The following is a 25,396-nucleotide window of genomic DNA, read 5'->3' as shown; positions in this document are numbered from 1 at the left end:
TCTCCTCCAAATGAGAGATTATTCCTATTTCATGAAAGAGGTAACTGAGGCTCAGAGAGGTGACTTGCCCAAGGTCACTCAACTAGTAAATGGCAGAGATGAAGCTCAAATGCAGGTCTGATTATTCCAAAGTCCTTGTTTCGACAGATACAGTTCTTTGACTCTAGGAGTTCACAAACGAAGTAAGAGACAGGAGGTCAGGAGGCAGAATGCCTGGGTTTTGGAAGTAGAGGGGGTGGTCTCTCCTGCAGGCATAAAGCAGAGCCAGGGTTATAAAACCACACCCCTTTGGGGGACTGGGCCAGACTGATACTTGGGACATCCAATGGAGGACTGTGAGGTCATGGGCGGGGCTAGCTCTGGGGTGAGGGGGGGCCTAGAGCCCCAACAGCAGTTCAGAACATGCGGTGTCCAGGAGGAAGCTACAACGGGTGAGTGGTTGCTTCTTCCCAGCTGAAGCTTTCTTCCCACCACAGCTCTCTCTGTCCCCTCCCTGCCAACCTGTAGCCCTCTCCTTAGGTGTCCCAATAGTACCCCTCCCTCTCACAAGGTCCTTGCTCACAGCGAGCCTGCACCTAGGAACTCGCCTGCTGAGGGCTAAAACACTTAGGTTCTGTATCTGGGTTCCCAGTTCTCTTCCTCAAAGCCAATGTGGTGGTTTTTCATGTGTGATAAACTCCTGCCATGTTGGGTTCTGTCTTCCTATGCTTCACATTTTGTCTTACGAAAAACAAAATTGAACCATCTCCTTATCCTAATCTTGAGAGGAAATAGCCTCCCTCGCTACAGTCGCATTTCCCTTTCTCCTGCTTCCTTGGGGTCAATTCTGCAAAAGCTCTCTCTGTCACTGGGTCATTAGCCTCTCTCCTGTGGTTTCTGCACCTGCCTTCTGAATTCACTGGAGGGGAATCTTTGTCTTTTCTCTGAAGATGTGTTCTAGAAGCTTCAGTTTCAGAGCAATGATTGATCGATATCTTAGAGCCTGCCATCCTGCAGCCATGACCCCTGTCTTGCTGTCTTCCTGCCTTTCGGGCATGATGGGCTTGTGGGGGGAGGACCCACTAGCTTTGAAGCTCTCCCATGGAGCTGGGTCTTGCTCCATCCCTAAATGCTAGGGTTAACTGGGTTTCATGGTGATCCCTTTGTCTGGAATGCTCAGCCTGGCCTGCTCAGAGGTCTTTCCCTGCAGACGGGCTTGGAGAAGCAGAAGTATCAGTGTCTGCCATCCTTTAAATCAGAGACTGCCAGTGGGCAGGCCCTGTCTATACTTGTCTTAAATGTATTACTTGATATTTTTGTTAACTGCCCGGCCCTTGCTCTTTAAGTCCTGAATTTGGTCTAATTTCCATTCTCCTACCACCATCCCCACCCCTAGCTGCTGTTACGATTCTGGATAAGCTCAAGTCCTCTGTTGGGTTAGTTTATTTGCTCACTCAGGACAGAGGTCTCTGATCTAGAACCAGCAACTCACTGTTTCTCCCCTCACCTCCACAGGTTTGAGAATATGCTGTTCCTCCCTCACCTTTACTTCATGGACCCCACATTGTTGCCTTTCTCTTAGAGCCTCTGAGATTGGTACCCAGGCTAGGCATAATGCCCCTGCCTCCCATAAGACTGCCCAGCCCCTATGGCTCTGATCGGCTGGTACAGCTAGCAGCCAGGCTCCGGCCCGCACTATGTGATACCCTGATCACCGTGGGGAGCCAGGAGTTCCCAGTCCACAGCCTGGTGCTAGCAGGTGTAAGCCAGCAGCTGGGCCACAGGGGCCAGTGGGCTCTGGTAGAAGGCATCAGCCCTTCCACCTTTGCCCAGCTTCTACATTTTGTTTATGGAGAGAGCGTAGAGCTGCAGCCTGGGGAGCTGGGGACCCTTGAGGCTGCCGCCAGGGCCTTGGGAGTGCAGTCCCTGGAAGAGGCATGCAGAAGGGCTCGAAGGGACAGGGCTGAAGAAGAGCTGGATCCAGGGCTGAAGAAACATCAGGAGGATCCAGAGAAACCCACAAGGGATTCTGAGAGAGGACTGGGGAGGCTTGGACAGAAGCAGGAACCAGAGAAGTTTTTTAGAACTGGTGAGAGAGAACAGGAGATGTTGCACAAGCACAAGCCACCGAGAGAGAGTCCTGAGATGGCAGGGGCAATGAGGGAGGATCAGGGGGAGCAGATGAAATTAAAGGAGGAGAAACTCAGCCAATCCCCTGTTTGCCACAGGGCAGCAGACGGGAAGCAAGGAGTGGTCATGTGGGTGAGGGAGAGTCCAGGGGGCTCTGAGGAAAGTCTGCGGGAGTTCCCTGGCCCCCTTCCCCTACCAAGTTCCTTCCAAACCAGCATCATCCCCAGGCCCTGGTGGGCTGAGGCCCCTTGGTTGGGGGAGAGCCAGCCTGCCCTATGGAGCATCCTGCTGTTGCCGCCCAGATATGGCACTCCCTTCTCCCATAGCACCCCCACCACTGGAGCCTGGCAGGAGGTCTGGCCTCAGGACCAGAGGTGAGTGAAGGGCCTAGGAAAAGGCCTCCAGGCCGGGAGGGAGTGGCTCAGGAGAGGCAACTGTGATAGGTGGAAAGGCACCACATCTCTCTCTCTACTGTACATTCCTGAGCTGGGGATGGGGCAAGAATCTCCTGCCACAGGAAGCCAAAGCCTAGCCCTTGAGGACTCAGGACACCCCCTCTTCAGGAAAGGGCCAGGCTCCCAGGTTTTGCCAAGGCTATAACTCTTTCCCACCCCACCTCCAGGATCCCACTGGCTCTGAACCTCCCCAAAGGGCTCTGGAGCCAGAACCAGCTGGCCTCCTCCAGCCCCACCCCAGGTAAGCCCCTCACTGTCCTGCACACACCCTGTAACATGGCCTGTCCTCTGGGGCTGGGGTTCCAGGAGTCCAGCCTGAACCTCCCCAAAGGGCTCTGGAGCCAGAACCAGCTGGCCTCCTCCAGCCCCACCCCAGGTAAGCCCCTCACTGTCCTGCACACACCCTGTAACATGGTCTGTCCTCTGGGGCTGGGGTTCCAGGAGTCCAGCCTGAGCAGGGCCCTTGCCTCATTCTGCTTCCTCCAGGTTCCCTCTCCCAAGGCCCCACACAGCTCAGCCCTGGGGAGATGGAAGAGTCTGATCAGGGGCACACAGGTGAGCAAGGTGGGGGCACTTTTGCCTCAGCCTCACTGTAGCCCCTGATTTCTTGTCTGGGTGTTACAATGATTCACCTCTGGGATTCCTGGCCTTGCCCTCCTTTAACTTCTCTGTCCCACAGGAGCACTTGCAACCTGTGTGGGTCATGAGGGCACAGCAGGCCTCCCATCTCACCAGCACCCTCCCCCAGCCCCTTCTGCTCGGTCTCGGCCCTATGCGTGCTCTGTCTGTGGGAAGAGGTTTTCACTCAAGCATCAGATGGAGACGCACTACCGAGTCCACACAGGTATGGGCGCCGTGCCTGGTGTGAACTGCCTGCTTCCTTCTCGACTCCAGTCTGCCCAACTCCGTCGCCAATTCCCTCACCTGGTTGCCCAGTCTACCCCTAGCTTGGGCAGCCTTTGCTCCCTTCTTCCTTCCTTCACCGACCTTCCCCTCTGCCCTCCCTAGGAGAGAAGCCCTTCTCCTGTAGCCTTTGTCCTCAGCGCTCCCGGGACTTCTCTGCCATGAGCAAGCACCTGCGGACGCATGGGGCCGCTCCATATCGCTGCCCTCTGTGCAGGGCCGGCTGCCCCAGCCTGGCCTCCATGCAGGCCCACATGCGAGGCCACTCGCCCAGCCAGCTCCCGCCCGGATGGACCATTCGCTCCACCTTCCTCTACTCCTCCTCCTCCTCAAAGCCATCCCGGGCCTCAACCTCTCCCTGTTGTCCCTCCTCCTCCACCACCTGACGAGGTGTCGGTAGCTTCTTTGGGCTCAGCCAAGATTCCGAGTAAAGAATAAGAATGGGGCCGGCTTGGCTTCTGACCCGGCACTGCTGCTGCGGCAGCTTAGCAAACTCGGCCCCAGAAGCGCTTCAGGAAGGCGGCTGAGGGCTCTCTCCCGGACGACCGCGGGTCGCAGACGCCTGGGCCAGCGAGCCCCTTTAGAGTGAGGGCACTGAAGTTTACATGAGTGAAGGTTAACTGTACGGGGACCGTCGATTTCATCACCATAATAAAGAGTTTCCTGTGCTCTCCTTCCAGGACTAGAAAGCCGAGTTTAGTCTGTGCGCGGGGGTCCCCCAGCCTTGCCCCTTGTCCTGTAGCGGCCCCTTGTGGCTATGCGTCCGCCGTCCAGCGGGGTGGACACTTCCTCTGTTCCCCTGGGCGCCCCATACTCTCCCCGGGACAGCCTGCCGCAAGGGCTCGGTGTTCAAACTTCGCAGCAGGCCCCGGGATGGTGGGGGCTCTGAGGCTCCGAGTCACTCGCCCCTTCCACAGCAATCCGCGGCGCGCGAAGTCTGAGCTGGGCGGGTCCCACCAGTGGCTGGAGGGAAAGCATGCTTCCGCCCTGTTTTCGGTCACCCGCCTCCCCTCCTTGAGCACAAGGGCCCCGAGATCGCGGCCTCTCCAGCATCTTCCCTTCAAGCCGAGCAGAACAGCGGCCGGGTCGCGCTTGGAACTGAGACTACCCCTTCGCCGCCGCCCCCTCCCAGCCCACGCCTCCCGCAGTCGCGAACTGCACTTCCCAGTGTCTCCGGCGTTCCCAGGTCCGCAGCCCGCTGCAGCCTGGGAGTGGTAGTCGATGTGGGCCACTGGCTCCGACAGAAACAATAGCAGGAGTCTGGGACGAGGACCACACGTCCCGGAGGCCCTGAGAATTGGCTTTCCCGGTCCTGGTTAGGGACCCAGGGCTCGCGCCCTGCGCCCGGCGGAAGGAGCAAGGCGTCTGGACTACATTTCCCGGGGGCCCCTGCGCGTCGCCCCTCTCTGGCCGCGACGCGGGGGTCTGTGCTCTTCAGGAGCGGTCTAAGGGTGACGGCCGACCGGCTGCGGACTCCGGCTCCCGTGGTGCCCCGCGCGCGGCCGGGCCAGTCCCCGGCTCCGCCAGCCCCGCGGCGGCGCTGCTTGTTGTCGAGCGCCGCCCCGCCTCTCCCCGCCCCGCCTCTCCCTCCCCTCCCCCCGGCCCTGCGCACGGGCCGCCCCTCCCCCCGCCTCCCCGGCCCCTCTCACGGTGCCAAGATGGCGGCGGCGGCGGGCGGCGGCAGTTGCCCCGGGCCTGGCTCCGCGCGGGGCCGCTTCCCGGGCCGGCCGCGGGGCTCCGGCGGGGGCGGGGGCCGCGGCGGACGGGGCAGCGGGGCCGAAAGAGTGCGGGTAGCTCTGCGGCGCGGGAGCGGCGCGGCGGGGCCGGGCGGAGCCGAGCCCGGGGAGGACACGGCCCTGCTCCGTTTGCTGGGGCTCCGCCGGGGCCTGCGCCGGCTCCGCCGCCTGTGGGCCGGCCCGCGCGTCCAGCGGGGCCGGGGCAGGGGCCGGGGCCGGGGCTGGGGCCCCAGCCGGGGCTGTGTGCCGGAGGAGGAGAGCAGTGACGCTGAATCCGACGATGAGGTGAGGCGGTCGGAGGCGTCCCCAACGCCAGGCGGGGCGGAGGCCAGGGGCTTCCAGGGGTCTGGGTTACCCCGAGGGGTGGCGTGGGTAAGTAGGGTCCTCAGAGCTCGTGCGGTGAGAAGGGACCCTAGAAATAGGCAAGGAAGGAGGTAGGTTGCATGGAGCTTGCAGTGGAAAGGGCCTCGGAGAGCGGATAGAGAAGTCCCGGCTGCAGCTAGGCACTTGGGCCCGAGGCAGGTCCTCCTGAAGTGTCCTGGGCTGATCTTTTTCTGTCGTTGGCAAAGCTAGAGCAGGAGAGGTTTGGGTGAGGAGGCAATGTGGACTGCATGCCCGACCAGTGGTGGTTGACAGCAGCAGTGTGGTTTTAGTGGACCAAGATTAGAGCTGTCTAGGCTCTTACCTGTAGGTTGCTCTCCTGGGCCTGAAACCTCCCTGGTTTCACCAGTGCTCCAATTCCTCTTCTGATCTAAGGTAGAATGGTGGAGGGCTTCCTCTTTGGACACTGGCTGAAGAGGAATGGAATGAAAGCTGAGACTAGGCGCTCTGGCAGGTCTGAGTTCAGCTCAGACCAGGATTTATCCCCCAGCCTTTCAGAAAAAAGGCAGAAAGGTGTGGGTTGTATTACTTAGGACAGTTAGTAACCACCTGAGAGCTCAGAGTGAATCCTGATATGATAGGCCATTTGATTCCCCACCACCACCCCCCCAAACACACACACCCCACTTGGGTGTCCCTATTCCCATCTTCATTCAGGAAGAAACTGTGCCAAAATGGTGTAAATGGAGGTCCCACTTTTTTCTGAGTTGGACTATGAAGGAATCTAAATGTAGGGCCTACTGCCTTCACTGAAGAGATCCTGTTATGTTCTCTTCTGGGCCAACGAACCACTGATGGCTGTGCTGGTGTGGTCTGGCACTGGGTTTGGGGTTCAAAATGCTTTGTGCCTCCATCCCTAGGGAGAGACCCTGTTTTGTACCCCTCTTTGGCTTTTGAATCTTTTTAGTTCTTTGAATGGGTAGGGGTACATTAAGGGGAAAACTGGGGATATTCCTCGATATCTGAGTCACAGGTGAAACAAGGGTTTTGGCACTGACTGCTGTTTCTCCCCTCCACCCCGGTCCCCTAAATTAGGAGTTTCAGGGTTTTCATTCAGATGAAGATGTGGCCCCCAGTTCCCTGCGCTCTGCGCTCCGATCCCAGCGAGGTGAGTGTTGGGGGAACTCTGCCTCTATAGCTTCACAGGGGAACATTATTCTTACCCTTTGTGTCAGCTCTTCCCCATCCAACTAGTCTCCATCAGTTACCGAGTGTGTTCTGTGTTTAGAGTCCAAGCTAGGCTGGGCAGTGGGGGAAACAGACAAGTAAGACTTAGTCCTTGCCCTCCTGGAGTGTGTTCCTTAGTCTGCAGAGCCAGCTTGACCCATCTCCCCACACCTATTCTCCTTTTAGGTCGAGCCCCCCGAGGTCGGGGCCGCAAGCATAAGACGACCCCCCTTCCTCCTCCTCGCCTAGCAGATGTGGCTCCTACCCCCCCAAAGACCCCTGCCCGGAAACGGGGTGAGGAGGGCACAGAACGAATGGTGCAGGCACTGACTGAACTTCTCCGGCGGGCCCAGGCACCCCCACCCCCCCGAAGCTGGGCATGTGAGCCCTCTACCCCCCGGCGGTCTCGGGGACGGCCCCCAGGACGGCCAGCAGGCCCCTGCAGGAAGAAGCAACAAGCAGTAGTGGTGGCAGAAGCAGCTGTGACAATCCCCAAACCTGAGCCCCCACCTCCTGTGGTTCCAGTGAAACACCGAACTGGCAGCTGGAAGTGCAAGGAGGGACCTGGCCCAGGACCTGGAACCCCCAAACGTGGAGGACAGTCTGGCCGAGGAGGTCGTGGAGGCAGGGGCCGAGGCCGAGGCGGGCTTCCCCTTGTGAACAAAGTTGTTTTAAAGGCCAAAAAAGTGAAGATGGAACAATTGTCCTTGGGACTTGAATCAGGTCAGGGTCAAGGTCAACACGGGGAAAGTTGGCAGGATGCCCCCCAAAGAAGAGTTGGATCTGGACAGGGAGGGGGCCCCTGCTGGAAGAAGCAGGAGGAGAAGCTGGAGGAGGAGGGAGAGGAGAAGAAAGAAGAAGAAGAAGAAATAGAAGACGAGGAGGAGGGAGAAGAAAAGGAAGAGAGAGCTGTAGCCAGGGAGGAGATGATGCTAGCCAAGGAAAAGGAAGAGGCAAAGCTGCCGTCACCACCTCTAACTTCTCCCGCCCCGTCACCTCCTCCCCCCCTTCTACCCCCCTCAACATCTCCTCCACCTCCACTTTGCCCTCCTCCACCCCCAGTGTCTCCCCCGCCCCTACCATCTCCTCCACCACCTCCTGCCCCAGAGGAGCAGGAAGAATCCCCTCCTCCTGTGATCCCAGCCACGTGCTCCAGGAAGAGAGGCCGACCTCCCCTGACTCCCAGCCAGCGGGCAGAGCGGGAAGCTGCTCGGGCAGGGCCAGAGGGCACTTCTCCTCCCACTCCAACCCCCAGCACCACCACAGGAGGCCCTCCAGAAGACAGTCCCACCGTGGCCCCCAAAAGCACCACCTTCCTGAAGAATATCCGGCAGTTTATTATGCCTGTGGTGAGTGCCCGCTCCTCCCGTGTCATCAAGACACCCCGGCGATTTATGGATGAAGACCCCCCCAAGCCCCCAAAGGTGGAGGTCTCACCTATTCTGCGACCTCCTATCGCCACCTCCCCACTTGTCCCCCAGGAACCAGCACCAGCTCCCTCTCCACCACGTGCCCCAACTCCCCCTTCTACCCCAGTCCCACTCCCTGAGAAGAGACGGTCCATCTTAAGGGAACCCACATTTCGTTGGACCTCACTGACACGGGAGCTGCCCCCTCCTCCCCCTGCCCCTCCACCAGTCCCATCCCCTCCCCCTGCCCCTGCCACTGCCTCCCGGAGACCCCTGCTCCTTCGGGCCCCTCAGTTTACCCCAAGCGAAGCCCACCTGAAGATCTACGAATCGGTGCTTACTACTCCTCCTCTTGGGGCTCCTGAAGCCCCCGAGCCAGAGCCTCCTCCCGCTGATGACTCTCCAGCTGAGCCTGAGCCTCGGGCAGTGGGCCGCACCAACCACCTCAGCCTGCCTCGGTTTGCCCCTGTGGTCGCCACTCCTGTTAAGGCCGAGGTGCCCCCTCCTGGGGCTCCAGCTCTGAGCAATGGGCAGCAGCCTCAGGCTCAGCTACAGCAGCCCCTACAAGCCTTGCAAACCCAGCTGCCACCCCAGGCACTGCCACCACAGCAGCCACAGCTACAGCCACAATTACAGCTGCAGACACCACCATCACCACAGCAGATACCACCACTGGAAAAAGCTCGGATTGCAGGCCTGGGTTCCTTACCGCTGTCTGGGGTAGAGGAGAAAATGTTCAGCCTCCTCAAGAGAGCCAAAGTGCAGCTATTCAAGATCGACCAGCAGCAGCAGCAGAAGGTGGCATCTTCAATGCCGGTGAGCATGGTGCTTTGGCCAGGCCCCTGCACCCAGTCCATCCAGCCTCGGTTCTCTGCAGCCCCTTTATATGCTGTCTCCCCAGACACTTCACAGCATTGCAGGGAGCCCTCAGAACCAGTCCTTCCCTTATCCCCCAGGTTCCTGTTCCTTCCCTGGCTCCTTCCCTGTCCTTGTCTTTCCTCGCTTTCCGGCCCCTGACCTTGTTTATTCCCCTACCAGCCGAGCCCTGGGAGGCCAGTAGAGGAGGTCGTGGGGACTGTCAAGCAGATCTCAGACAGAAGTTCTGTGAGGTCTGAAGATGAATCGATGGAAGCTAAGAGAGAGAGACCCTCGGTATGCAGTGGCAGGAGGGCCCTGTGAAGAAGGCGGGTTGGAGGAGCAGGGCTGCGGGAGCACAGGAGCAGCTCTCCACACGTGTTCCTGGTGTCTCCTTCCCCAGGGCCCTGAGTCCCCTGTGCAAGGCCCCCGCATCAAACATGTCTGCCGTCATGCTGCTGTGGCCCTGGGTCAGGCCCGGGCCATGGTGCCCGAAGATGTCCCCCGTCTCAGTGCCCTCCCTCTCCGGGATCGGCAGGATCTCGCCACAGAGGGTAGGGGGGTGCTGTGTTGTGGGGAGACTTGACAGATGTGTCAGGTTTGGGGATGAGCAAGTGGACCGAGAGGCAAGGAGAGAGGGGGCCACGTCAGGTGCTCGGGGGTAGGTGGCAAGTGGTTGGAGTACTAAGTCTGAGGTAAAGCAGGTTGATTTAGGGGCACTTGAAACCTATTCCTTTGAGAAAGAGGGAGCCAAAGGGCAAGTGAGTGAGACCTGCGGGAGAACTGGGAAATGAAGGAGAGTGCTTGGCAGCTTTGTGGCTCCATCTCCTCCCCTCGTGTCTGCTGCAATAGATACATCATCAGCGTCTGAGACTGAGAGTGTCCCCTCACGGTCCCGGCGGGGAAAGGTGGAGTCAGCAGGGCCTGGGGGAGACTCAGAGCCTGCAGGATCTGGAGGGACCCTGGCCCATACACCTCGGCGCTCGCTGCCCTCCCACCATGGCAAGAAGATGCGAATGGCTCGGTGTGGACAATGTCGGGGCTGCTTACGTGTGCAGGACTGTGGGTCCTGTGTCAACTGTCTGGACAAGCCAAAGTTTGGGGGCCCCAATACCAAGAAGCAATGCTGTGTGTGAGTAGCAGGGGCGTGGCCTCCATTCCCCTCACGGTTGCCAGTCACCCAGACCTCCTGCCCAGCTCCTCTTCTGCCCAGCCAGAGCAGTGGGATTGGCATCCTTGTGGAGAGCTTCCTCTCTTCCCCTAGACCACCAGTCCCCTACCCTGGTGACGTGCTGCTCCCCTCCCCAGATACCGGAAGTGTGACAAGATAGAGGCTCGGAAGATGGAACGCCTGGCCAAAAAAGGTAACAGGGTTTAAGGAGTGTTTTTTCACCAAACCTTACTAAGAGTTTTGCTGTGGAGGAAACCATGTTTCTTTGCTCTCCTTCCTTGTCTTTGCAGTTTGCCACCTTTTTTTTTTCTTTTCCATCATGTGCTTTCGTGTCTCTTGTATTCATCCTCTTTTGCCCCACTTTTTGGCTTTTCTCCATCCTGATGCCCCATGTGCCTGGCTGAGCTCAAATCCTATTAAGTCCCCTGTTCCCACAGGCCGGACGATAGTGAAGACGCTGTTGCCCTGGGATTCCGATGAATCTCCTGAGGCCTCCCCTGGTCCTCCAGGCCCACGCCGGGGGGCGGGAGCTGGGGGGCCCCGGGAGGAGGTGGTGGCCGCCCCAGGGCCCGAGGAGCAGGACTCCCTCCTACTGCAGCGCAAGTCAGCCCGGCGCTGCGTCAAACAGCGACCCTCCTATGATATCTTCGAGGACTCGGATGACTCAGAGCCCGGGGGTCCCCCTGCTCCCCGGCGTCGGACCCCCCGAGAAAATGGTGCGAACCATTTGACGCTTTACCCTGTGTCTTTTGTGTGGAAGGGACAATGCTTCCAGACCCAGGGTTCTGTCAGTCTGATAGAGAAGGTGGCTGAGGGGAGAGGAGGAGGCAGTTTAGGTGGACAAGCAGCACTGGGGTATGAGGTTCTGGGTGAGCATAATGAGCAAGGCTGAAGAGCCATGCTAGTGGGTCTTGGTTAGTTAAAGAAGCCTTGGGAACCCCAGTAACATTTTGGCATTGTAGAAGCACAGGGACGGTGGGACATGGAAGGGGAGGGACCTCACTGCTCGTGTGTCCTGCCTAGAGCTACCAGTGCCAGAACTTGAGGAGCAGAGCCGGCCCCGCAAGCCCACCCTGCAGCCTGTATTGCAGCTCAAGGCCCGAAGGCGCCTGGACAAGGTTAGCACAGCCCACTTTGAGAACCTCAAGCCCTGTGGCAGGCATGGTTCCTAGCTTCCAGGAGCTACCTGGCAAGTCAGAGTGCCCGGCATACCTGAGTATAGTGGTGTGTCTGCACCAGAGGACAGCACCTGAGGGCTGAGGCAGGTCTTGTCTGTCTGGAGAACAAAATGGGGTCTGGGTGAAAGGCAAGGTCTGCTAGGCTAGGGGAAGGGCAGTGAGGAGAGGAGTCTGGGTGGGGCTGGCAACCTGTGACCACCAGCACCATCCCTCCCTAGGATGCTTTGGCCCCTGGCCCCTTTGCTTCTTTTCCCAATGGCTGGACTGGAAAACAGAAGTCCCCTGATGGTGTGCACCGAGTCCGTGTGGATTTTAAGGTAAGACATTGAGTGGGGCAGGTTGGAAAAAACTTTTTGATTATGTCAGAGAAGCCAGGGCTTTAAGGATGGATCTGACTTGTGTTCCTGGCTGCTCTTCAATCTTGTGTCCTCTCTTCTCCCAGGAGGATTGTGACCTGGAGAACGTGTGGCTGATGGGTGGCCTGAGCGTGCTCACTTCCGTGCCAGGGGGGCCACCGATGGTGTGCTTACTGTGTGCCAGCAAAGGACTGCATGAGGTTGGATCTCTGCCTTTTTTCGCAGACCCCCAAGTCTTTGTTGGCCCTTACTACCTGCTGTCTTAGGCCCCCCCGGCTGGGTCTCATCTCCTGGCCTTCTGGCCTCACGCTGTGCCCATCATTCACTCTCCCCCACACCCACCCTCAGCTGGTGTTCTGCCAAGTCTGCTGCGACCCTTTCCACCCATTCTGCCTGGAGGAGGCAGAGCGGCCCCTGCCCCAGCATCATGACACCTGGTGCTGCCGTCGCTGCAAGTTCTGCCATGTCTGTGGACGGAAGGGCCGGGGATCTAAGGTTTGGGACCAGGGGCCAGCCTTGGGTGGGTGGAGGCAAGGTGGAGCGGGTATCCCTATGCCAGTAGGTTTTCCCATCTCTGTCTTTCTCCCACATCCAACAGCACCTCTTGGAGTGTGAGCGCTGCCGCCATGCTTACCACCCAGCCTGCCTAGGGCCTAGCTACCCAACCCGGGCCACACGCAAACGGCGCCACTGGGTGAGATGAGGCCCATGCCCCTTGCTTTGGTGTTCTAATTAATAACACCATCACCCCCAGACTTGCTCTAGGCCAGGCTTTCGGGGGGAGTGGGGGTTGGGGATACTTTTGGGAATCTGATAAACAACAATTCCTCTTCAAAAACTTCACATAGACGTTTTATATGCAGATCTGTACATAATGGTTTCAGGAGTTCATGGATTCTATATTCCCAGGCTCAGAGTTTCCTGCTCCAGCCTGATATCCGCTCTGCCCCACTTTTTCTCATCTCCCTCCTCCATCCTCCTTCCTCCTGTCTCTCCAGCATGTCTCTCCTCCTCTTACCTGTCCTTCCTTAACCTGTCCTGCATACCTTCCCCTCCTCCTTGCCCTTCGGCCCCCTCATATTGCTCCAGCCCAGTGTCTGACTTCCCTGTAACATGGCCCTGCTCCCCCAGATCTGTTCAGCCTGCGTGCGCTGTAAGAGCTGTGGGGCAACTCCAGGCAAGAATTGGGACGTCGAGTGGTCTGGAGATTACAGCCTCTGCCCCAGGTGCACCCAGCTCTTTGAGAAAGGTGGGGACCTGGCAGGGGAACTGGGCCCTGGGGGGCCAGAGGGGAATGGGCCAGGCTCCTAGGCAGGCAGTTAGAATGGATACTTGTGGCTCTCCACTTTCTAGCCACAGAACTTTTTCTTCAGGGTACTGTTTCACAGGACTCCGTCCTATGTGTGAAATGGAGGGACGCAGAGGCCCTCTGAGGGGAGTGGGAATAGAGGGCCTGGGACCCCACCATCTTAGTCCCTGTGGAACCTCCTGAAACCTCAAGTCTTCACCGAGCAGTTCGAAAACCTGGGCTTTCCTCATTTATTCAGGCAGCCCATTTAGTAAAGCCTCGTGTTTTGTGAGGTGTTGGGGCTGCAGAGTTAGAAAAGAGGTTTCTTTCTCAACCAGCTTTTTGGGAATGGTAGGGACCTAAGATGCATAATGGAGGCAGCCCATGGAGTAGTCAAGGTACGGTTGGCCCCTGAACAAGGACGCTGAGGGGTAGGTAGTAACCCCAGCCCCTCTGACTCTCCCTCTTCCTTTTTCCTCCAGGAAACTACTGTCCAATCTGTACACGCTGCTATGAAGACAACGACTATGAAAGCAAGATGATGCAGTGCGCACAGTGTGACCACTGGGTGCACGCCAAGTGCGAGGGGCTCTCAGGTGAGCAGGCAGTGTATGTGGGCTGCAGCCTTAGCCCTGTGAGGATCCTAGCCCCACCACAGGCCAGTAGAGCAGCAGTCCCCAACCTTTTTGGAACCAGGGACCAATTTCATGGACTGGGATGTGGGGTGGGTGATCCAGAGCTCAGGCAGTCATGGGCAGCCTATTTCCTAACAGGCCGTGTCCCAGGGGTTGGGGACCACAGCTGTGGAGGACAGGTGGCCTAAATGTCCTTGGTGGCCTAGGGGCTACTGGGAGCCCCCACATCCTCCCAAACCGTTTTCTCCTTTCCTGCCTTGGCTGTTCCTAGATGAAGACTATGAGATCCTTTCAGGACTGCCGGATTCGGTGCTGTACACCTGTGGACCGTGTGCTGGGACAACACAGCCCCGCTGGCGTGAGGCCCTCAGTGGGGCCCTCCAGGGGGGCTTGCGCCAGGTGCTCCAGGGCCTGCTGAGCTCCAAGGCAGCAGGCCCACTGCTGCTGTGCACCCAGGTCTGGACGGCCCGGGAGGCAGGATAGGGTGGGGCCGGGCCCAGCACTAGCCCTGCTGACTTCCCCTCTTCGCAGTGTGGGCAGGATGGGAAGCAGCTGCACCCAGGACCCTGTGGTCTACAAGCTGTGAGCCAGCGCTTCGAGGAAGGCCACTACAAGTCTGTGGTGAGTGGGACACCAGGGGGTACAGGTGGGTACCAGGAGGAGAGGCCTAGGGTTGAAGGGGGCTCAGATCCTGACAAAGCCCCTTACAGCACAGCTTCATGGAGGACATGGTTGGCATCCTAATGAGGCACTCAGAAGAAGGAGAGACCCCAGAGCGCCGGGCTGGAGGCCAGATGAAGGGGCTCCTACTGAAGGTGAGTTCCCTCGGGGCTGCCTGTCGGTGGTTTGAATGGTAGTAGTGGGGGAGTGGGTTCTTCAGACCCTATCCCTGCTGACTCTCCTGGGGAAGCCAGTTTTTCTCATCCTGTTAACCCACTCCCCAGCTGCTAGAGTCTGCGTTCGGCTGGTTCGACGCCCACGACCCCAAGTACTGGCGACGGAGTACCCGGCTGCCGAAGTGAGCAAGGCTGGGTAGCAGGAGGGGCGCCAGGGAGTGAGCGCAAAGGCAAGGGCACATGGGAATCCAGGGGTCAAGCTGGGCTGAGAGTAGCTGAGAGCAGAGTTAGGGTCTGGAGCTGGAGAGGAGGTAGTGGAAGCAGTGGGAGATTTCCCAGTGGTTCTAGGCTAGCAAAGCTTCTGCCTTGTTCAAGGCAATGTTGGGGACAGAGCAGTGAGCAAGTAAGATTAGAAGGGCTGGGCAAACTTTGATGTCCCAGATGGTCAGGGCCGTGATGGGGAATCCTGGGGGACTGTGGGAGCCCAAAGGAGGCATCTGGTAGCGCCTAGGTATCAGGGAAGGCTTCCTGGAAGAGGTGACACCTGAGCTGAGATGTGGAGGAAGAGTATTCCAGGCCTGAGGAACAGCATTTTTTATGTCAAAGGTGGCACAAGAGGGCCTGGCTTTGGGGGGACTGAGAGAACTTCCATGTGGAGAGAGGACAAAGGGTATCTAGCCACCTTTGTTAGATGTGTCAGATGTTCACCTGCCTGTCCACAGCGGAGTCCTTCCCAACGCGGTGTTGCCCCCATCCCTGGACCATGTCTATGCTCAGTGGAGACAGCAGGAACCAGAGACCCCAGAATCAGGGCAGCCTCCAGGGGATCCCTCAGCAGGTACTGGGAAGTGGGGGCTGGAAGCCAGGGCCGCTACTTGGGTGCGCCAGGCTCCAGAGCCTGATTCTTGGATCTCCCTCCTCACGTCCTGCCCAGCTTTCCAAGGCAAGGATCCAGCTGCTTTCTCACACCTGGAGGACCCCCGTCAGTGTGCGCTCTGCCTCAAATACGGGGATGCCGACTCCAAGGTGAGGGCTGCTGTGTGAAGCCCTCGGTTGGGGCCTGGTCCCTAGAGCCCCCCGTCACGCCACTCCTCTTCTGCCCCCAGGAGGCAGGGCGGCTCCTGTACATCGGGCAGAATGAGTGGACACATGTCAATTGTGCCATTTGGTCAGCTGAGGTGTTTGAGGAAAACGACGGCTCCCTCAAGAACGTGCATGCTGCCGTGGCGCGAGGGAGGCAGATGGTGAGGGCGTGGTCTGGACACGGGCGGCCTCGGGTCGTGCAGGGCCCTTGTCCCATGGAGACAATCTTACTTCACGTTCGCTACCAGGGCATGTCCTTTCACTGCTGATCCTAGACACCTTTTTTAGTTGTCCCAGGACTCTGGTGCTCATAGCCGCTTTTTTCTCATTTGTGCCCTCTGGCCATAATCCGGGCCTGAAAGCTGGGAGGCTGGAAGTTAGAAGTCCTCTTTTCAGTTGAGCCTGTGCTGGAGGCTTTCCATATAGCATGGCCTTTAGCTCTTACTGTGTCTCTGTGAAGGGAGGTGCTGCCTGGGTTAGAATTCCTGCGCTCACCGGTGTGGGACCTGCGCCGGCACTGGAGAATGCCCCAGGCCCTCTGTTGGGAATTGGGGTGACAGAGAGAACTGCAGGGGCAGTCGTGTGGATTGAATACAGTAATGCAGGTTCTGCATTAGAACTGTGTGAGAAAGATGGCGAGTGGCGTTCAGTGAACGTTAGCTGTTACTGTCTTTCTTCCTACTCCCTGCTTCAAAGAATCTGAAAGGCTTTTGTGTGCCCCTGGCCCTGGATGCCGTTGGGGAAGAGGTTATGTTTGGGGAGTGCTTCTGCTGTGTGAGGTTCTGGGCCAGACAGGGATCTGCGCGGGCTCTCAGAGCCAGTGGTGCTCAGTATCACACCCTGTCCTGTCGCTGGCAGCCCCCCTGAGCAGCCCCTCCCCCCACAGCGCTGCGAGCTCTGCCTGAAGCCTGGAGCCACGGTGGGCTGCTGCCTCTCCTCTTGCCTCAGCAACTTCCACTTCATGTGTGCCCGGGCCAGCTACTGCATCTTCCAGGATGACAAGAAAGTTTTTTGCCAGAAACACACGGACCTCCTTGATGGCAAGGTGGGCCAGAACTGGGGGGATGGTCCCCATTGTTCTCTCTTCCCCTTCCACTCAGGGACCCCATGGCCCCCGAGGCCTGGCCCCTCCTGCTTTTCAGTGTCTCCTCCTCTGTTCTCCCAGTGTCCTTTAGGCCAAGCCCCTGACTGTTCAGAGCTTGCCTACAGAGCCTTTCCCTGGCATCTCCCTTGCCACCATGCCAATCCAGCAACCCTCATTTGTCACCCACCTCCCAGGAGATCGTGACCCCTGATGGTTTTGATGTTCTCCGCCGAGTCTATGTGGACTTTGAGGGCATCAACTTCAAGCGCAAGTTCTTGACGGGGCTTGAACCCGATGCCATCAATGTGCTCATCGGTAAGCCACTCGCTTTCTACCTCGGCTCCCTGACCTCTCCTAGCCTGCCCCTCCTGACCTCACCTTTTCGCCACAGGCTCCATCCGAATTGACTCCCTGGGCACTCTGTCTGATCTCTCGGACTGCGAGGGACGGCTCTTCCCCGTTGGCTACCAGTGAGCAGTCCAGGGGTGATCAGTAGGGTTGGGGGACTCCAGGGCTGGATCTCATTTCCCAAATTGTCTTAACCCTCTTGTCCCACACGTCCACCTGCCAGGTGCTCTCGTCTGTACTGGAGCACAGTAGATGCTCGGAGGCGCTGCTGGTATCGGTGCCGAATTCTGGAGTATCGACCGTGGGGGCCTCGGGAAGAGCCTGTTCACCTGGAGGCAGCAGAGGAGAACCAGACCATCGTGCACAGCCCTGCCCCTTCCTCAGGTATGGCCTTGGTGCTACTTTGTTTTCTTCCCTGCATGCTGCCCTCCCTGAACCTCCTTGGTTACCCACCAATGCCTGTTTCCCTCTCCCCTCAAGAAACTCCAGGATGCTTGCTGTTCTTTGGTTCATGGTACCGGTAATAACAGATAACTTTTTGGCTGTACGTTACGTGCCAGGGGCCGTGCTCGGCATTTCACAGGAAGTGAGGAGGGGAGAGCACTGCTACCTGCTTGAGGGGGTTAGTGACTTGTGGACAACTGACAGGAGCAGAGTGTTTACGGCTCCCTAACTTGGAGCTCCATGCTCACGTAATGCTCCCCAGCCCTCTGATGAAGGTACAAACTCCTGGTGCTGCACCTCGAGGGGGGACAGATGCTGTCCATGGTAATTTAGTAGTGGAACTGGGATTTGAGCCTGGGTCTGCTCAGTTTTCAAGCTGGCACCCTTGTAGCCACGCTGGCAGTGAGGACTGTAGCTGAGAGCTGGATGGCAAAGAGGGAAGAACGGGCTTGGAGATTAGTAGAGAGGGAGAGGTCATCGTGGGCAGAACATGAGGCGGAAGAGATTTGGATTATGGTTGCGGATAAGGGATTTATTCCAGGTTGGAGCATGACAAGGAGTGAAGAGGGGAGGAGGGTGCACCCCTCCTGGCTGGAAACAAGGGAGTGTTGGGAGGAGGAGGCAGAGATCAGCTCGCAAAGATTGGGTGGAGCCAGGTAATGGAGAGCCCCGAGCGCCAGGACAGGTTGGCCGCGTTTGATGTGGTAGGGATGCACAGAGCAGGTAGGAAAGTAGTAGGACTGGCTGAGCTGGGGAGAGGGCACTGCCCTCCCAGCGTGTGGGCCCTGGAGCACAGAGAGGACAGTAGGCACCCAGGAAGGGGGAAGAGAGCAAAGGACAGACAAGGAGAATTCCTGAAGGGATCCCCACCCAGGTGTGTGTAGAGGTGTTGCAGGTGCCATGGGTGGGGTTTGGGGCCTGGTAACTGGAAACCAGTGCATATTGTGACCGCATCTGGGGCCTAGGAAGGCACAGTTGGCTTAAAACAAGGGAGAACGTGTGATGAGATGCTCTGCTGAAGAGCCCCTGCCACCCCGGTGCAGCTTGCTTTCTTGCCTCTTCAGAGCCCCTAGATCATGAGGACCCCCCACCAGATTCAGATGCCCTTATCCCTGGAGCTCCTGAGCACCATTCGCCCGTTCAGAACCTGGACCCCCCACTTCGGCCAGATTCAAGCAATGCCCCTCCTCCAGCCCCCCGCTCCTTCTCAGGGGCTCGAATCAAAGTGCCCAACTACTCGCCATCCCGGAGGCCCTTGGGGGGTGTCTCCTTTGGCCCCCTGCCCTCCCCTGGTGAGCACCCGGGAGCGCCTGGGGAGGGTGGGGCAAGGGAAGCCGGAGCTGCTGGCTGACTCTGACCCTCTCCCCACAGGAAGTCCATCTTCTCTGACCCACCACATCCCTACAGTGGGAGACCCGGACTTCCCAGCTCCCCCAAGACGCTCCCGTCGTCCCAGCCCCCTGGCCCCGAGGCTGCCACCATCACGGCGGGCCTCCCCTCCTCTCAGAACTTCCCCTCAGCTCAGGGTGCCCCCTCCTACCTCAGTCATTACAGCCCTCACACCTACCTCAGGGGAGCTGGCTCCCCCCGGCCCAGCCCCATCTCCACCGCCCCCTGAAGACCTGGGCCCAGACTTTGAGGACATGGAGGTGGTGTCAGGACTGAGTGCTGCCGACCTGGACTTTGCAGCCAGCCTGCTGGGGACTGAGCCCTTCCAGGAAGAGATTGTGGCTGCTGGGGCAGTGGGGAGCAGCCATGGGGGCCCAGGGGACAGCTCAGAGGAGGAGGCCAGCCCCACCACCCGCTACATCCACTTCCCTGTGACTGTGGTGTCTGGCCCTACCCTGTCCCCCGGCGCTCTCCCTGGAGCCCCCCGTATCGAACAGCTGGACGGAGTGGATGATGGCACAGACAGTGAGGCTGAGGCAGTCCAGCAGCCTCGGGGCCAGGGGACTCCTCCTTCAGGGCCAGGAGCAGGCCGAGCTGGGGTCCTTGGGGCTGCAGGGGACAGGGCCCGACCTCCTGAGGACCTGCCTTCGGAAATTGTAGATTTTGTGTTGAAGAACCTAGGGGGCCCTGGGGAGGGAGGTGCTGGTCCCAGAGAGGAGTCACTCCCCCCAACACCTCCCCTGGCTAATGGCAGCCAGCCCACCCAGGGCCTGTCCCCTAGCCCAGCTGACCCCACTCGGACATTTGCCTGGCTCCCTGGGGCCCCAGGGGTCCGGGTATTGAGCCTGGGCCCTGCCCCTGAGCCCCCCAAACCTGCCACATCCAAAATCATCCTTGTCAACAAGCTAGGGCAAGTATTTGTGAAGATGGCTGGGGAGGGTGAACCTGTCCCACCCCCAGTAAAGCAACCACCTCTGCCCCCTACCATTCCCCCCACACCCCCCACCTCCTGGACTCTGCCCCCAGGACCCCTGCTTGGTGTGTTGCCAGTGGTAGGGGTAGTCCGCCCCACCCCACCCCCACCCCCCCCTCCACTGACACTGGTGTTGAGCAGTGGGCCTGCCAGCCCACCCCGACAGGCCATCCGCGTCAAGAGGGTGTCCACTTTCTCTGGCCGGTCCCCACCAGCACCTCCCCCAAACAAAACCGCCCGGCTAGATGAAGATGGAGAGTCCCTGGAAGATACCCCACAAGTTCCAGGACTCGGTAGCAGCGGGTAAGCATGGTGTAAAGGCTGGAGAAGCAGGCAAGGGAGGTGGGTGGGTGGAAGAAAGCGGCTCAATCTTGCAGTTCCTCGCCACCAGGTTTAGCCGAGTGAGGATGAAAACGCCCACGGTGCGTGGAGTTCTCGACCTGGATCACCCTGGGGAGCCCACTGAAGAGGAGAGCCCTCGGTGAGAGGCCGGGCCCCTTTCCCTGCAGGCTCTGGGACCTCTGTCCCTTCCCCCTCCTGACAGGTCTTTCCTCACAGGTCCCTCCAGGAACGGTCACCTCTGCTGCCACTGCCAGAAGGTGGTCCTCCTCGGGCCCCGGATGGTCCCCCAGACCTGCTTGAGTCCCAGTGGCATCACTATTCAGGTAGGGACCCGCCTTTCCCTCTCACTGCTTCTCCCTGTGCTCGGCTCAGCTGGGTGACAGACAGATGTAGAATTGGTCCACTTCAGAAAATACCGCATGCCCAAGACCAGGCAGTAGAGTTACAGGGATGCTGTGTCTGCCAGGGTCAGAAGGCTAGATGTACCTGGTAAAGCCAAAGATGAAGTTCTGGGATGGTTCAGAGAAGATGGAGCCCACCTAGGACCCCGATAAGGGTCAGGAACAGTGGAAAGATCAGAAGAGTGTGTCCCAGAGGCCAGGAGAAGGGAGTAGTCAGCAGTCCCAGCTGCCACAGAGAGTGGGTAGGGAGGATGTTGTGTCAGAGTCCAGAATTGAAGACAGTGGTTAAGGAAGCCAAAACAACCCCAGGCACCTCACCAAAAAGTTCAGCTTAAGGATCAGGAGGAGGTGGGGCAGCAGGTTAGAGATGTTTGGTGTGAGGGCTGAGACAGCAGAGCTAAAGATGAGGGGGAAGGGTGGTCGTGGGTGGCAAAGGAGGCAGGAGGAGACATGGTGGTGGGTGGTTTTCAATAGGTGACCCTGAGACAGAGGGAAAGAGTTGAGTTAGGTGCATATGCGGAGACCTTAATACACAGGGTGAGGGCACTCGGAGTAGTTTGGGCTGATGGACTCAGCGAAGCTGGGAGTGAAGTTCTCTGTTGGTCACTGAGGACAGTGGGAGAGCGAGTGAGCTACGGCCAGGTAAGTTAGTAGTCGAGCAGCCTGAGGCTCAGAATTTGTTGTGGCCCAATCCTGTCCAGATGTTTGGGATTTTCTTATTACATAGAGTTTAGCAGCTGAGTGTGGAAATGGAGTGAGGTGCTTTTGGGGTCAGAGATGGCATATGGATGTGGCAGTGGCCGTGGCAGACAGGTTGCTGCCCTGAGGGACGATACCACACTTTAGGAGGGGAAATAGACACGTGCATTAGCAAGTGCACAGCAGATTAGGGTGAGCTCTGTGAGAAGGCAAAGAGCAGTGAGAGTGCCTGGGCAAGGTGGCTGTCGTCAGTCCTGCTGTGTTCAGAGTGGAGGTGAGGGTGGGAAGAGGGGTAAGAGAAGAGGAAGAAGTTGATAGAGGTGAACTCTGGGGCCCTGAGGCCTGGAGATGATGTGAGTCGCACAGCAAGAGTCCAATTTCGAGGATCACTGGGGAGGGTGTGTGAACAGGTTGACTCAGAGAAGTGATGTGGGGAAAGTGTGGCCATGTGAGTCCTGTCTGTCCTAAAGCATGTTCCACTCAGACTTTTGTGCCCCTCCCCCACCAAATACAATGGCGGTCCTCAGCCTACTGAGCCAGCAGCAGCCTTTGGTACAGCGGATCCCTCTCTCCCTCGAAGCACTTTCTTCCCTGGCTTCCAGGACTCCACATTCTCCTCTCACCTCTCTGGTCATGGTGCCTCATTGTCCCAGCCTGTCAATTTTGATGTGTCCCAGGGCCCTGGCCTTGACTTCTCTATCTACACTCCCTTCCAGATGCTCTCTTCTAGCTTCGCGGCTCCAAATCCCATATGTGTTCCAGTAGTCTCCACAGTGCTCTTCCCAGCCTCCCCGTCCTGCTGCCTGCTCACCCTCTCTACCAGCATGCTGCAGGGGGAGGTTTTCTGAGAGTCATCTCAAAGTCAGCATGCCCTCGCCTTCACTCCAAACTCGTTCTTCCCTTGCGCTCACCATCTCAGTCAGTGGCAGTATAATCCTTCCAGTTGTTCAGAGCCCAAACCTCAGAGTTGTCCCTGACCAACCCCCCACCTTTCTCTCGCATCTATTACATACACATCAGCAAGTCCTGTCTGCTATGTCTTTAAAATCTATTAACCCCTGAGAAATCCCTTAAATAGCTCATAAGGTACAGTGTACTTGGCTCTGTGCATATGAGCCTGTAAAATATATATGTAATACCTAACAGAAATTTGCTACATATCAAAAAACATGTATAAAATATAATTCTCAAGTATTTTTAATTTTGGATGAGAAACAGAATAATGATGGGTAGATGGGCATTTATGGTAGACTGGGTTTGAGTGAGCCATAGGTGTGTCCTGCAGAGCCAGAACACCCCAAGCCTCCGTGGAGTGCTCTTCCTGCCAAGAAGTCCTGCAGAAAAGGAACTGCAGGCCCCTTAGAAAAAATAATGTCCATTCTGCCGGACTCACTGGGCAATTGGTGCAGGAGGAGGCCATTAGATCCCAGTGCCTGTGCCTGCGGGGAGAGTGGTGTCTGCTGGCAGGACAGTGGGGGACAGGGGGCTTTTGAGTCCAGGAAGGGTGATCTCTTACTCTGCCCTTGGGGACCAGGTGAGGCTTCAAGCTCTGAGGAAGACCCTCCATCCCCGGAGGATAAAGAGAACCAGGCCCCAAAACGGGCTGGCCCACATCTGCGCTTCGAGATCAGCAGTGAGGATGGGTTCAGCGTGGAGGCAGAGAGCTTGGAAGGTAAGTTGGAAGTAGTGGAGGCAGGGAGAGAAAGTGTCCGTAAAACAACATCCTGACTGTGCTCTGGCCCTGCCCTCTCCCAGGGGCGTGGAGAACGCTGATTGAGAAGGTGCAGGAGGCCCGAGGGCATGCCCGGCTCAGACACCTCTCCTTCAGTGGTAAGTGACGGGTCCACAGGGATGCTGGGGGGCTGGGATGGCTCCCCAGGGGCAAGATGGGCCTTCCACGTGACTTGTGTGTCCTCGTGTTCTCTCCTCAGGAATGAGTGGGGCAAGGCTCCTGGGCATCCACCATGATGCGGTCATCTTCCTGGCAGAGCAGCTACCTGGGGCCCAGCGCTGTCAGCACTATAAGTTCCGCTACCACCAGCAGGGAGAGGGCCAGGAGGAACCACCCCTGAATCCCCATGGGGCTGCCCGCGCCGAGGTCTATCTCCGGTGAGAGGTCTGGGGTGTGATGCCTAGGTCAGGAGAGCCCCATGGCAGGTCTCAAGGATGGGAATTAGGTCTGTACAGATTGGAAGCTGAGGCTTGGGAAGGAGACACTAGGCCACTCCAAGAATTATTGCTAGAGTTTACATCAGAGGAATGAACCCCACCCATTTCCCCTTTTGCTGTGTCCTCAATAGCATATTCCTCCTACCCTCCCGCAGCAGGCCCAGGTCAAAGAATGGGTAGGCAGCATCTCCTTGAAGGAATGGCAGTGAACCTCCCTCCCTTCTTCCCCCCGCCCGCAGGAAATGCACCTTTGACATGTTCAACTTCCTGGCCTCTCAGCACCGGGTGCTCCCTGAGGGGGCCACCTGTGATGAGGAAGAAGATGAGGTGCAGCTCAGGTCAACCAGGTATGGTGAGGCAAGCTGGGGTGCTGGGGGTGGTCTGGAAGGGTCCTAAGGAGGGTGACCAGGGGTGAGAAGGGTCATTCTTGGGGTACTAGCCTGTGTGACACTCCTGTTCCTCACCAGACGTGCCACCAGCCTGGAGCTGCCCATGGCCATGCGCTTTCGTCACCTCAAGAAGACGTCCAAAGAGGCTGTGGGTGTCTACAGGTTAGTGGGGTTGGGGGGAGGATGCCCCTTGGGTGGATGGATAAGTACACTGGTGGGGGGCTGCCTGGTTTCTGCCCCCCTACCCCCTGAGATTCCCCCTTGTTCATCTTACCCTGCAGATCAGCCATCCATGGGCGAGGCCTGTTTTGTAAGCGCAACATCGATGCTGGCGAGATGGTCATTGAATACTCTGGTATTGTTATTCGCTCTGTGCTGACTGACAAACGGGAGAAGTTCTACGATGGGAAGGTGGGCTCGCAATGGGAATGAGGTGGGTGAAGCGGGGCCAGCCTATGGGGACAGAGCCCCTGATGCCTCCCACCCTACCCCTGTAGGGTATCGGGTGCTACATGTTTCGCATGGATGACTTTGACGTGGTGGATGCCACAATGCATGGCAATGCGGCCCGCTTCATCAACCACTCATGTGAGCCCAACTGCTTCTCTCGTGTCATCCATGTGGAGGGCCAGAAACACATTGTCATCTTTGCCCTACGCCGCATCCTGCGTGGTGAGGAGCTCACCTATGACTACAAGTTCCCCATCGAGGATGCCAGCAACAAGCTGCCCTGCAACTGTGGCGCCAAGCGCTGCCGTCGATTCCTTAACTGAGGCCGTGGCCGCCCACCACGACCCCTCACACCTGCTGCCATCTTGCCCCAGCCTGGGGATTCCCTAGTCCTTCCCAAAGCATCTCACTCCCATCCTCATGTTCAGGGTGAATGTGGGCATGCAGGTGGCAAGGGCCCTGCCTCCACCCTCTCCAGCCCACCCAGCAATCGCCCCCTTCCTGCCCTGGGGGCCCAGATGTAGATATTGTACAAAGGTTTCTAAATCCCTTCTTTTCTATGCACTTTTTTATTTAAGAGGGTGGGGTCCCAGGTGGGAACCCCCCACAATAAAGTCTGTCAATGTTTGGAGAGGTTGTCTTCCCATTTGTAGGGTGCTGGGGGCAAGTAGGAACTCTCACTTCTCCATACTCCACACCCATCCTGAACCAAGGACGTTTGTTAGCCTCAGCAGGTAGGTGAGAGGCCATCCAGAATTATAAGTAAATTGTGGGGACTGTTAAGGCTTCAAAACAATAAATGTTATACATTTTCCAACTTAGAACACAGCTGAGTGCCTGTGAATGTGCTCTCTCAGGGTTAGCAGGGCTGTTTCTCAGAGCAGACTCTGGTTGCTCAGAGGCATCTAGGGCCAACTCTCCCACATGTCAGGTGTGTATGTTGGAATGGGCCCTTCTGGGAGGAAGGGGAATGAGAATGTCTTTGGGGCCCAATTAAGATTATACTTGGTGTGGTGGCTTACACCTGTAATCCTTGCACTTTGGGAGGCCAATGTTGGAGGATTGCTTGAGGCCAGGAGTTGGACACTAGCCTGGGCAACACAGCAAGACCCCATCTCTACCAAAAAATTTAAAAATTAGCTGGGT

The 25,396-nt window shown here is 58.0% G+C and overlaps 2 protein-coding genes across 2 annotated transcripts; both read left to right on the top strand.

The window, feature by feature from the left end:
- The first annotated feature begins 415 nt into the window (after nucleotides 1-415).
- On the top strand, nucleotides 416-4,148 carry ZBTB32 (zinc finger and BTB domain containing 32). The gene is made up of 6 exons (XM_045532310.1): nucleotides 416-431; nucleotides 1,495-2,483; nucleotides 2,732-2,805; nucleotides 3,051-3,119; nucleotides 3,244-3,408; nucleotides 3,573-4,148. The coding sequence occupies exons 2-6, from the start codon at nucleotides 1,594-1,596 to the stop codon at nucleotides 3,851-3,853; spliced, it is 1,479 nt and encodes a 492-aa protein (XP_045388266.1). The 5' UTR covers nucleotides 416-431; nucleotides 1,495-1,593; the 3' UTR covers nucleotides 3,854-4,148.
- Nucleotides 4,149-5,109: 961 nt separating this feature from the next.
- Nucleotides 5,110-24,881, top strand: KMT2B (lysine methyltransferase 2B). Its single transcript, XM_045532300.1, has 37 exons — nucleotides 5,110-5,488; nucleotides 6,620-6,692; nucleotides 6,938-8,976; nucleotides 9,199-9,312; nucleotides 9,419-9,569; nucleotides 9,868-10,147; nucleotides 10,324-10,379; nucleotides 10,624-10,902; nucleotides 11,210-11,304; nucleotides 11,583-11,681; nucleotides 11,807-11,920; nucleotides 12,069-12,215; nucleotides 12,319-12,414; nucleotides 12,852-12,969; nucleotides 13,491-13,604; nucleotides 13,915-14,099; nucleotides 14,175-14,264; nucleotides 14,354-14,458; nucleotides 14,588-14,661; nucleotides 15,202-15,317; nucleotides 15,414-15,505; nucleotides 15,586-15,723; nucleotides 16,449-16,607; nucleotides 16,841-16,961; nucleotides 17,038-17,116; nucleotides 17,218-17,378; nucleotides 18,503-18,730; nucleotides 18,810-20,103; nucleotides 20,192-20,281; nucleotides 20,359-20,465; nucleotides 22,777-22,914; nucleotides 22,998-23,072; nucleotides 23,174-23,351; nucleotides 23,651-23,758; nucleotides 23,879-23,962; nucleotides 24,082-24,211; nucleotides 24,298-24,881. Exons 1-37 carry the CDS (start codon nucleotides 5,126-5,128, stop codon nucleotides 24,571-24,573), a joined length of 8,166 nt encoding a protein of 2,721 aa, XP_045388256.1. The 5' UTR covers nucleotides 5,110-5,125; the 3' UTR covers nucleotides 24,574-24,881.
- Nucleotides 24,882-25,396: the final 515 nt, after the last annotated feature.

The sequence above is a fragment of the Lemur catta genome, chromosome 19 (assembly GCF_020740605.2).
Source record: "Lemur catta isolate mLemCat1 chromosome 19, mLemCat1.pri, whole genome shotgun sequence".
Lineage (NCBI taxonomy): Eukaryota > Metazoa > Chordata > Mammalia > Primates > Lemuridae > Lemur > Lemur catta.
The sequence above is the reverse complement of the archived record's forward strand: the minus strand, read 5'-3'. Positions and strand labels throughout refer to the sequence as shown.

Excerpts from the sequence above, each read along its gene's own strand:
- KMT2B (XM_045532300.1), top strand. The coding sequence starts at position 5,126 with ATGGCGGCGGCGGCGGGCGGCGGCAGTTGCCCCGGGCCTGGCTCCGCG. Across the intron at positions 13,605-13,914 it reads CAAGTGCGAGGGGCTCTCAG|ATGAAGACTATGAGATCCTT; the intron begins GTGAGCAGGCAG and ends GGCTGTTCCTAG. Across the intron at positions 15,318-15,413 it reads TCCAGGGGATCCCTCAGCAG|CTTTCCAAGGCAAGGATCCA; the intron begins GTACTGGGAAGT and ends CGTCCTGCCCAG.
- ZBTB32 (XM_045532310.1), top strand. The coding sequence starts at position 1,594 with ATGCCCCTGCCTCCCATAAGACTGCCCAGCCCCTATGGCTCTGATCGG. Across the intron at positions 2,484-2,731 it reads GTCTGGCCTCAGGACCAGAG|GATCCCACTGGCTCTGAACC; the intron begins GTGAGTGAAGGG and ends CCCCACCTCCAG. Across the intron at positions 3,120-3,243 it reads GTCTGATCAGGGGCACACAG|GAGCACTTGCAACCTGTGTG; the intron begins GTGAGCAAGGTG and ends TCTGTCCCACAG.